This window comes from Rattus norvegicus, chromosome 8, assembly GCF_036323735.1.
Source record: "Rattus norvegicus strain BN/NHsdMcwi chromosome 8, GRCr8, whole genome shotgun sequence".
Classification (NCBI taxonomy): domain Eukaryota; kingdom Metazoa; phylum Chordata; class Mammalia; order Rodentia; family Muridae; genus Rattus; species Rattus norvegicus.
In genome coordinates, this window is record NC_086026.1 from 116,890,212 (window position 1) to 116,902,056 (window position 11,845).

The following is an 11,845-nucleotide window of genomic DNA, read 5'->3' on the forward strand; positions in this document are numbered from 1 at the left end:
ACTGATGCACACCTATAAGTCCCAGTACAAGGGGTTCCAGAACGTTGTTTCATTGGTTAAGAGCACTGCCTGCTTTTCCAGAGAAGCCAGGTTCAATTCTGAGCACCTACATGGAGGCTAACAGCAGTCTGTAACTCCAGTACCAGAGGATCCAGTGCCCTCTTCTGGCTTCCTTGAGCACCAGACACATATGTAGTGCACACATATGTATGCAAACAAAACATCCTTACACATAAAATTAAGCATTAAAACCCAAGCACCCAGGAGGTGGAGAATTGCCTTGGTTCAAGACCAACCTGGGCAACATAGTATCAGGCTATCCTGGGCAACAGTGTTTAGGTGACTGGGTGGGGGTAGCTTTAAGTGGTTGGGGGGGGGTTCAGCTCTGGGGTTTAGGAAATTGGTACTTCTGTTCTGAGATAAATTTTGCTGTGAATGAAAGCTATTATGAGAGGTATAGGTGGGCTATCATGCAGATAATTCCATTCTGTTCCCAACGCGTCTTCGCACTGAAGAGTCTTCCCCATAGTTGGAGTCATTTACCAAAACGCCCTTTCATCAGAGTTCCTATAAGGCAGGAAACTGAGACAAAAGAAGAGAAGCAATTTGCTGCTCAAGGTCATAAGCTCAATAGAAGATCAAACTGAGTTCGTTTTAGGTTTCAAATACTCCAAGTCTGGTGGTGCTCTTATCAAATCTCTGTACCTATATTTTTTTGCTTACAAGTCTGCCCCAGTGCGGGTGGAGCTGTCCGGGAGCCAGAATTCTGGCCCAGAAAGGGCCTGGCTACCTACGGTCCACTGCCCAACTTCCGGCAGGCCACCAGGGTTAGAGGTATTCTCAGAGAATCTCTTTTAGCTGTCCGGTTTCAGCTCCAAGCTCCCGCTGGGAGCGGAGCTATATCCGAGCGACAGGCGAGTGAGCCAATGCTGGTCGGCCTTTAGGCGCGGCAGCCAATCAAGGTCCGGGGGCGCGGAGAGGGCCGGGAGGCAAGGTACTCCGGCTCCTGGGGATCCCCCGAGGCTGCTCATCTCAGCCCCACCCCCTCCGTGGTCGGGGCCCAGCCCACCCCAGCTCAGGTTGTCAGCCGGCGCAGGCTAATACTAGCTGATTCCTGCTCGCTCGCAAGGCGGACCTTACTTGAGTCCGACCTGTCGCCCCCTACGCCCGGGCCTGGGTGTTCCCCGCGCCCACGCCTCCTGCCCGTCGCTACCACCCTTAGCTTCTCAGACTGAGCTCGGCGCCCCGGAGAGGATTAAGTAAGTGCTGAGATCGGCTGCTTCACAGGAATGGAGGAATCACAGGGTCGTGGAGGCGGGCGTGGGGATTGAGATAGGGGGGGAATAAGACCTGATGGCATTCATCTTCTTGGAGGTCATGGTGCCCACCACTTGTACTCCGGTTGTTCTTCCCTTCCCCGTTGGACCCCGAGGCAGGCCAAGAAAATAGTCGTCAGGATGGCTTCTCTCCTTTTTGGCCAGTAATAAACAGACTCAGAGCAAATTAAGGGTCTGGTCCAAGGTCATGGCTGGGATCAGTGGCAGAGCCCAGAAGAGAACCTGAGACTTCTTGCTGAGCCAAGCTGGAGAGGACAGAAGGGAATGCGTCTACTCCATGCATGATCCTCTGCCAGCTTTGCTCCTTCCTAAGGGACCATGAACGATATGTGCACACTTCTCACACATATATGCACACCTGCAAGAGGAGGCATCCCGCGTACACCTATGAGCCACAAGGAGAAACATATATGTAGCCATAAGCTAGTAATCAATCCTTTCTCTTTCTAGGTCTGCCCCTTCTGCAGCACGGCTAAGACTCATCCCCACCCCGCTTTACCCAAGACCCACAGAAGCTGTGTGATCTCCCATCCTCTGCTTCCAAAATAGGAGGGAAATAGGTGTTTCAAAGTGGGTATTCCATCATTGCCTCTGAAGATATAACTCAGTGCCTTACTTCTTGGACCACCCCTGCCAACTGCCTTGCCAGAGGATCTAGCTCAGCCTATCCTTCCTGCCTCTTGGTGTTTCCACACCAGCCCCACCCTAGCCCCAACCACAGCCTGGGTCTCACAGCCAACTCTGTCCAGAGACTGATGTGCTCAACTCCTCCTGGGTTGTCAGTGGTAGTGATGGGGATTTGGAACATTTACCGGATGCCTTTGTGGACAGGCATTGTGCTGGGCTAGGTTCCGCCCCCCATGGGGACTTGTTCATTCTGACATGCCGTTAGCCCTACAACATCATGGGGTTGTTCTTCATTATTTCCCACTTTGAGAAAAACTAAACAGAGTGAAGAGGGGTGACTTGCCTGAGGCTATACCAGGTCTCTCTGAATCTTAGGCAGGCGATTCCCAAGCAGAATGAGGGATGTAGGATGCAGAGTGAGAAGATAGGGGTAGGGGAAGCAGCAGTTACAGAGATAATTGTGCAAGGAGTGGACTTTTTCTTCCAGGCCTCCTGCATCTTCTCCTATCTTCCAATTGCGATCACTGTAGTCATCGTGCAGGGATGACAGGGCTTTGCTTTCATGTCCCTATGTCCCTACAGAAGCCTGTGTCCTATTACCCCATGAGCCTGACTTAGCTCTGCCTGACTTAGCTCTTGAAACCTTTACTTCCTTGGTGCCTTCAGATCCTAGAGGGACTTGATCTCACAGACATGCCCCCTAGCTGTAACTCCTGCTTTTATTCTTGTCTTTTTAGAACTGAGAAAGGCAGGGGTCTCCTGGTAAGAATTTGGCTGTGCCAGTGGTCGTCACCGTGGTGGGAACGACAGCCTTGGACACTCCTAGCATCAGAAATCAGTGGGCAAGTTGACTGAGCACTGGCTGTCTCCCAGCATCAGCATGAACTCCAGGGTCCCAGCTACTCAGAGCTGGTTCAGCAGCCACCCGCCCACCACTGAGCCTGACTTGGAGCCTGCCACCGAAGGCTCTACCACAGAGACCGCCACCCTCAGCCCCGAAACCACAAGCTTCAATGACACCAGAATGCCTGATATGGCAGGCGGTACAGCTGGTGTGGGTACCATGCTTCTGTCTTTTGGGATCATCACAGTGATTGGTCTGGCTGTGGCCATGGTGAGAGCCGGGGCAAGCTGGAGAAGGTCTGGAACGCTGTCCTTTGCGGGAGGGTGATTAGTGTTTAGATCTACAGACAAGTGAATTAGAATGTCTATGAACAATAACGCAACCCCCTCCCATCCCACCTCGCTAAGATTTATTTACTGGGGTCCAGATGAGCAATTCTAATTGGGAGAACCAGAAATGAGTCTGAATGACACATGGTGTTTGGGTCTGGGACTTTTAAGATTGGGGTTGAGGTCCAGACACAGGCAGATGTTTGAAGCAGGTAGGAGGTTCTGTGAGCAGCAGGCAGAGCAGTGAAACAGAGGAGTGTGGGGGTCTTGATAGCAGTAGAGGCCAGAGATAGTTGGGATGCTGTGTGGGATGCAGAGTCCGGGTGGGAGGCTGTTAGCAGTTAATTTATGCATTCATTTTTTTTTGGTTCTTTTTTTTTTTTGGAGCTGGGGACCGAACCCAGGGCCTTGCGCTTCCTAGGTAAGCGCTCTACCACTGAGCTAAATCCCCAGCCCCTATGCATTCATTTATATACCAGCTCTTCTTCCTTCACCCTTAGGACACAACAGGGCTGGAAGAGACAGGGTCCTGACTTGTGTGTCTGTTGAAGACTAGGTTAATAGGCAAGGGGTTCTTTAATCTGGGCTGGATGGTCAGAGACTGCTGGGGAGAAACATTAGAGCTCAGACTCCAGGTAGGAGCCTGAACTCATTGTCACGAGAAAGGGCAGGGTCAGGCAGCCATCAGAACAGAGGTAGCCTTCAAGAGTGACGGACACAGAGGGTGTCACTAAAAAGCCACTAGGGATCATAAAGTTAAGACTAAGAAAAACGAGGTACACCTGAAGCCCCCCCAGAGGGGCTGGTAATAATGGTATTCTGCCCATTGCCCTTTACAAGCAATGATGGCTAGCCTTGAGCTCAGGAGCATATGGATCTGACAAATGGGGCTGGATGGGGCGAGGGGTGGGGGAACGGGTCGAGGGGTGGTGATGATTCAGATCAGTAGCCAAGTGCATGCATAGCAGGTACAAAGTCCTAAATTCAATCTTAAGCACTGAACTAAAAGCAAACAAACAAGCAAACAGCACGTACACAGAGACACACAAAGCAAAACAAACAACAGAAACACAAAAGCCGGGCAGAGAAAGTCATCCATGGCCTGACCAGAGCCAGTGTTAAACTAGAGTTGCCATATGGGCCCTGCAGGCTTGGGAGAGCTGCCAGGGAACAGCTGCTGACCAGCAAGTAAGGCTAGGGTATGTGACAGGCAGAGGGAGGCCAGGAAGGAGAGCTTTCCTGGGGCAGGAGGAAGGCAAACTTCTAGTGCTTCCCCTTGGCACCTATGTGGTGACTAACAGCTCGAGGTACCCTAACCTCAGGGCAAATGACTTAGAATCCGTCTTGATTCTGAACAAAAGATTCTGACCTGGAAATTTGATAAGGCTGCCTTGCTTTGTCCCCAAGGGACATTCGGGCCAGAGTGGATGACCTTTCCACCAAAGATAGAGAGGCAGAAGGTGATGGGACAAAGATATGGGAGGGCACAGAGAAGAGGGGACTTTTAGACATGTGCCCTGAGTGCCTCTTCCTTCTCCCTTGTGCCAGCCTTGAGCCATGCCATGGGTGCATGGAGAAGTCGGTGCCAGCCTCATGCCTCACCCAGGAGCGTGAAGAGGCCTTGGTGCAGGCCAGGACAGAGCAGGAAAGCTCCCTGGGAGATGTGGGGTGGACAGTGAGAGGCAGGGAGGTTTGGAAAGGAAAGGGAAGCCTGTCCCTGACTGGGGTGGAAGGGCCTCAGGGCAAAGGCACTGCGTTTTCATCTGGTTTTTCCTATAGATTATCCTGAGTCACAGGCCACAGGGGAGGGAGGAGGACATTTGGAGCAAGAGTCATGAGGCCAAGGAGCATGCTTCGGGTACTGTGGCTGGAGCTCAGGGTGGGAGGGGGCTGGGGATGACCCAGAGATCTGAGGTTCTGTTGTTTCTACCCATAGGACAGCAGGGGGTCACTCTGAAGCAGGTAGATGAGCTAGAAACACTTCAGTATTTTTCCACTTGACATCACATAGGAAAAGCTCTGAGCCAGATTGGGAATTAAACAAACAGATTAAAGCTATTGAGTGGGACTGGAGGTATGGCTCAGTGGTTAAGAGCACTGACTACTCTTCCAGAGGTCCTGAGTTCAAATCCCAGCAGCCACATGGTGGCTCACAACCATCTGTAATGAGATCTGATGCCCTCTTCTAGTGTATCTGAAGATGGCTGCAGTGTGTACACACACACACACACACACACACACACACAAAGTTTTTTTAAAAAAAGCTATGAGTGGGCTACAAAGATTGCGGGAACCACAGGGTCTTAGGACAAACTCAAGGATGTGTTTTTTCCCTAGGCAGAAGCTGCCATATTATTTTTTGTTGTTTCTTGTTTGTTTGTTTGTTTGTTTTGTTTGTGGTTGAGACAGGGTCTTACTATATAACCCTGGCTGTCTTGGAACTCACTATTATAGATCAGGCTGGCCTCAAACTCAGAGCTCTACCCTTGCCTCCTGAGTGCTGAGATTAAAGGCTTGTGCCGCCACCACTCAGCCAGGCTGTCATAGTCTTGATAATTAAAAATCGCCAATTTGGGGAAGAGCAAATGCTGGCAGTAGTCCCGGAGTCCCTGCCCCGTCACGGGCTCCCAAATATCCCCCACTCCCTCTCTCTGGTGCTTACTTCCAAGGCTTCCTGCTCCTGCCTGTGGGTCAAGATAGGATTTGGTTGTAATCCTTTACTTTTGTGCCTTGACAAGGAATGGAGGGTCCGAAGGACCTTCTTAGGTTCCTCTAGCATCAGGGCTCTGAGGGGTGACCCTGGGGTTCAGGGTTGCAGGGTTCTGAGGGGTGACCATGGGATTTAGGAGTGCAGGGATCTGAGGGGTGACCCTAGGGCTCATGGTGCAGGGCTCTGAGGGGTGACCCTGGGGCTCATGGTGCAGGGCTCTGAGGGGTGACCCTGGGGCTCATGGTGCAGGGCTCTGAGGGGTGACCCTGGGGCTCATGGTGCAGGGCTCTGAGGGGTGACCCTGGGGCTCATGGTACAAGGCTCTGAGGGGTGACCCTGGGGTGCAGGGCTCTGAGGGATGATCCTCAGTGGGGCTCAGGGGTGTTGAGCATTGCCTAGAGTCTTTCTGTGCTATGTCTGCCTAGTGTTGATCTGCTGCTCTTTTTACCTGTAAGTGGCTTTGGTGAGAATTGAGGGCAGGAGACATGCTGAAGTATTCCCTTTCCCCTTCAGCACTGAGGAGGCCCAGGCAGATTCTGAGTGGGCAGTTAGGATTTGGAGAGCCGGAAACAGCCAATTCCAGACAGGCCTAACTCGTTTTCCTATGCCTGGCCCCCATCTCTGAATCTCCAGACTTAGTGTGGGATCTCCTGGCATCAAAAGATATCAAAGGAGCTGGGTGGGGTTATGCAGACCTGTAATTCAAGCACTCAGAATGAAGTAGAAGGGTGGAGATGGAGAGAGAGTTCAAGGCCAGCCTGGACTACCTAAGGCGTTCCAGGCAAGACTGGGCTGCTTAGCCAGACTTTATTGAAGAACAGGGACAATGAGAATGACCCATGTATGTAAGATGTCTGTGTGGGATGGGACTGACCCTGAGGACATGGGGACCCACAGGTTCCCATGCTTCATTCCCTGCAGTTCCCCTACCATGAGGACATGCTGGGTTAATGGGGACCTTCTTCCTTCACCGTCTGATGCTGTTCCTTCTCTTGCAGGTTTTATACATCAGGAAGAAGAAGAGGTAATTGCCCAGACGGCCCTGAAGCTATAACTGTGGGAAGGGCTGGGCTGGGATCCAGGGGATGTGAGTGGGAAAGAAGAAACAGGCCCCAGCACTAAGTCTTTTCTCTGGGGGGTTGGGGGCATGGAGGCAGGGCAGGGAATCAAGGCTCTTCTGCCCATTCATGTTTGGGGATGGCCACTTTCACACACAGGCAGGCAGGGAGGAAGACTCTGAGAAAACAAGTGTAGCCCTGGTATTGGGGGGAAAGGAAAGAAGGATAGGATCATGGCCACCCCAGCTACCCTTGTCCTGATGTCCTAAGTTGACTGCCACTGGCCCCCCATCTCTGCTTCTGCCCGGGTCTATGTCCACCTCCCAGGATTGCAATAGGATCTTGGCCCAAGTAACCCCTGTGGATCCTGTGGGTGACGGTCCCACCAGACCCAGGAATAGCTCCGTGCTCATTCTAAGGCTACCCCTCTGAGAGTCAAATTGGTACTGGAGGTTCAAAGATGTCTGTCAGTGAACCCTAAGGGAAGACTTAGGCACCTTAAACTTGGTGTGTGGCTCCCTTAGTGGCTAGAGCTTAAACAGCCTCTGTCCTACCCCTAGGCTGGAGAAGTTACGCCACCAGCTCATGCCTATGTACAACTTTGACCCCACGGAGGAGCAAGACGAACTGGAGCAGGAACTACTGGAGCACGGACGAGATGCAGCCTCCCTGCAGGCTGCTGCCTCCCTGCAGGCCACACAGGGCAAGGTGGGCACTGGCTAATTTTCCCATCCAGCCTGGAGCTGCCCTTTCTCTTACACTCACCCCCCCATCCTTTTCTCCATGCATTTTGCTGGCACCTGCCAGGTGAAGAGGTGGCACTTTCGAGCACGTGGGTCTCTTCAGATTAGTTCAGAAACTGCTAGGTTCTTCTGTGGCTCTCAGACTTGATGTGCAAAGCCAGGCTTTGTGGGATTCAGTCTGGCTCAGCTCTGATAGCCTGTAGATCATGGAGGCCCAGTTAAGAACCCGGTTTCCTCATCTACAGTTGGAAATCCTAATTCTTGCCCAGTGAGCCCTCGTGTGCTAGCTGGGCAAGCAGAAAAATAAACTAACAAAACTTAAAAGACAGGATTGATGGGCAAATACCCTTAGTCTCTCTACTCCACGAGGGTCCGTAGACCTGAGTGGGTTGTGAGTGAGATCAGACTCTTTAGCAGTGACCCCGCTGAGGTGAGTTGGCAGACGAATCTGAGTCCCTGACAATCCAGGGAAGTGGGGGCCCAAGCCAAACACACCTCCTGTATGCAAAGGGAGTGGGCACCCATGCCCTCATCCTGTCAGAGTCACTAACCAACCAAACCGCTTGCTACCACTTTCCCTAATCCTCAACGTGGTTCCATGTAAGGCTTGGGCCTGTCCTTGATCCACCCTTGTGTTTTACCCTGTCCTCGGAGGGAAGAAGACCAGATCTTCCTGCTGACAGAAAAAAAAAAAAATACATGCATAATTAATCCAATACTAAGCCCATAGGAAGTGCTGCCAAGGTGACAGGGCAAGTTGGGAAGGGCTTGGGGGAGGGAGGTCTTCTGAGCCAGATCATATTTCTAGACTGAGCTTGGTGGATGGGCACTCTAGACACGAGGCATAGCCGGTGCCAATCAAAAGCAGGCACCAGGAAGTGAAGGTGGAAATGACTGGACAAGAGACTGCCTTTGGTCAAGGTTTCTTTTTTTTCTTTTTTTTCTTTCTTTTCTTTTCTTTTTTTTTTTTTCCGGAGGGGACTGAACCCAGGGCCTTGTGCTTGCTAGGCAAGGGCTCTACCACTGAGTTAAATCCCCAGCCCCTGGTCAAGGTTTCTGATGCACCTGCCTGTCTCCCTGCAGAGCACTCTCCCTTCCCAGGGCCCACTGCAGAGGCCCAGTAGGCTGGTGTTTACCGACGTAGCCAATGCCATCCACGCGTGAGAGGCCCGAGAACAAGCCTGGACCTCTTACAAAAGACAACTGCCACGGTGCCGGCAGCGCTGCCCACTTCCTGACTGTCAAGACCTATTCTCAGGACCAGAGCCATCACCACCACTGAAGCCGGAAAGGGCTGCGACAGACCCCAGCTGTGCTGAGACCCCGCCCACTGACTCTCAAGCTCTCGGAGAGAGTCCTGACCAGGCTAGTCATCTGGCCACTGACTTCTGAACCCATGGCTCTGGCACAGAAGGCAGCCTTTATGCAGGAAGACAAGAGCCACTGCCGGTTTCCTGGTCTCTGGTATCCCTTGCATCAAGGTCTGCTTCTCTGATGGGGCGGAAGAGCACAAGCTTGAAGGGGAGTGACTTTTTTTTTTTTAAGCTGTAGCCTTTTCTAGGGTAGAGAGAGAGGCAAACAGCCAGATGACTGGGACAGGGCAGGGCACTTTTTTTGTTTATTTGTTTTGTTTTGTTTTGTTTTGTGGGTGTGGGGAGGGGAGGAAGAGTTCATTTTATTTTACTTTCGAGACAGGGTCTTGGCTAGCCTGGAAGTTGTAGACCAGGCTGGCCTCCGACTCATAGAGATCTACCTGCGTCTACCTCTTTGAGTGCTGGGATTAGAGGCATGTGCCTCCACATGCAGCTAGAGCAACACCATTTATAAGTCCAAGAGGCCCAGGGAGAGAGCCGGAAATGCCCAGTAGATGGCCCGGGAAGATATTACGGTGAATGGGTAAGCATGAGGCCTCCCAGAGGTCTCTGCCACATCCCTGGCAGCCAAGGTAGCTGCTGAGGAAGATGAAATTGGGAGACTGGGTATGGAAAGATGCAACTCCCCGAGATGTGGGGAGTGGCCGCACACAGACAGGTACCTGTTTCATCATGAGAGTGAGACAGAGGCTCTCTGCATTGGCTCCACCTTGCAAGCTAATTCCCACCCAATGATAGGGAGGGGAGCATTAGCACAGGCTGCCTCCTCTCCGTCAATGCTCAGGGCTACACCACGGAAGCGAGGAACTACGCTGGGTTCCTCTGTTCACCATGTTTCTTCAGCAGGCTCCAAAAGCTGGGCACACCTGCTTCCGGAAATGGCTCCCTTCCTATAAGGGCTTCTGGGAGATGCTGCTGGCCTAAAGGTGGTCACAGGCCAGAAGCTTGTAGGAAAACTATGGTTACCCGAAAGGGAGTGTCCTTTGAGGAAAAGCCCCAAGGAAGTGAGTCTGATTTTAGCTTTTCTCTTCCACTGTATCTGCAGGAAGGGCCACTCAGAGTTCATGGAATATAGAATAGAGTCTCTGTGTTGGCCTTCCCTCGAAGTCTTGAAGGTGCAGGACTGACACCAGGGGCATCTGGGCAGAGTAGACCACAAAGACAGGGCGTTTTTTTCTACACTAGGACAAAGGAACTCTGAGCATGCACGGAGTCGTGTCCCCAACTTCACTGTCATCCCCTGGTTAGAGGGGATGTGGGGGTGGACATGTGCTTTGGGCAGATATCACATGTCAGGAGGTGAGGGGCTAGGAGGATCCCTCAGGGAAGGTTCTGGTTTTATTCCTGCCTCTGGCTGCTATAAATATGTTCGCACTCCAGCAACTGGAAAGCTGTGAGTAATTTAGGATGCACAAAGCTGTAATTTAACTCCAGCATCTCACTGTGCGAGAGCATTAAAGATGTAATTAAGATGTTTACACAAAGAGAATGGAGTCTGTGACACTTGGGGTACAAAACCCCAGGAAGGGACACAATGGGTGAGGTGAGGATCTGTGGGAGGCCTGGGGACAGTCGTTTGGATCCAGGCTATGAGATGGCAGGCAGCCCAGCTGTTTCTCCTTGGAAATGCTTTGGCCTGGGGCCCTCGTGCTTTGACATGGAGAAGGGGCTGGCAATGGCTGCAATACCTGGGGGTGGGGAGGTCAAGTGGATAGAATCTTTGGAGATCAGATTAGGAAGAGGGCTCGATCCCCAAAGATCATGGGGTGACATGTGTTGTCTCAGGGTCCACTGGAGCTATGTCTGAAACACAAACGTAAAATGGTCTCCATAGAGCACCAAGTACATGGAATGGAAGGGAGAGTCAATAAAGTTATGTGCACCATCCAACAATCTGGCTCAGAACGATTTAGAGAAGAATGACAATAAGGTGACCAGTGTGCCCAGAAACGCCCCAGTGTCCATGCTGAAGGCTCGTGAGAGAGCTGATTCTCACACTAGCGTGAAGGAAATGTGGAGGGCCTTAGCCTTTACGTTCCATGATAAGGGCTGGGCTGAAAGTGGGAGCTGTAGGAAAGGACTGTAGGTAAGACTGAGGATGAGTACCCCGGGGACCACCCCACCGGGTTACAGCTGGACCTGTCAATGACCTATTTGCTCTTGGGAAGGCCTCTGAGAAGATTGGCAGGACTTCTAAGGGGCGTGGGGTGAGCAAGTGGGCTGTGTGTTTCCACATTGTTAGTCAATCCCTATTGTTAGTTGATGCAGGAGTGTGGGTGCTGAAGACCTCTTGGTATCCTGAAGAAAGCACCTGAAGGGTAACACCCAGGGTCCAGGGATATCGAGAGATGTGGCAGAAGCCCTACGGCTTCTGCTTCATGATCCAGGCCTTCTGAGGGGTGGACCTGGCTAAGTGATGGGCACAGGCTGCTATATCGTGACACAGGCCGCCTACTCATAGACTCTGTCCTCACAGTACCTCATCCCTTCTACCCACATTGTCCTGTTTTCTAGCTCTTTTTCCTACTCCCTGAGGAAAGTCCAGATTCCCAATTGAGATGAAAGGTTTTAGTGGTTCTATTCTCCTTGAAGAATTAAGCCTGGCTGTCCTCAGTGGTGAATGGGGTAAGATAGAATTGCCCCCCGTTTCTGCTTCTGAAATTAGCAGTTGGGTCCCTCTGAAGAAGGCCCTCCCCACTCTCTACATTCTCTCTCTCTCTCTCTCTCTCTCTCTCTCTCTCTCTCTCTCTCATGCATGAAATCTCTCTTTATGAATAGCAACCAGAGCTTCAGGTCAGAAGCAGCAGTGGCTGGTAGTGGGTGG

The 11,845-nt window shown here is 51.9% G+C and overlaps 1 protein-coding gene across 4 annotated transcripts; it reads left to right on the forward strand.

The window, feature by feature from the left end:
• Positions 1–869: 869 nt before the first annotated feature.
• On the forward strand, positions 870–10,911 carry C8h3orf18 (similar to human chromosome 3 open reading frame 18). 4 transcript variants are annotated; one of them, XM_063265239.1, is made up of 6 exons: positions 890–1,259; positions 1,788–1,907; positions 2,702–3,104; positions 6,846–6,871; positions 7,466–7,613; positions 8,732–10,911. In XM_063265239.1, the coding sequence occupies exons 3-6, from the start codon at positions 2,845–2,847 to the stop codon at positions 8,790–8,792; spliced, it is 495 nt and encodes a 164-aa protein (XP_063121309.1). In that variant the 5' UTR covers positions 890–1,259; positions 1,788–1,907; positions 2,702–2,844; the 3' UTR covers positions 8,793–10,911. The 4 variants fall into 4 exon arrangements, with proteins under 4 accessions (XP_006243795.1, XP_063121309.1, XP_063121310.1 ...); NM_001106854.2 differs by having other exon boundaries at positions 1,099–1,259; positions 2,702–3,078; positions 8,732–10,498; XM_006243733.5 differs by lacking the exon at positions 1,788–1,907 and having other exon boundaries at positions 870–1,259; positions 2,702–3,078.
• Positions 10,912–11,845: the final 934 nt, after the last annotated feature.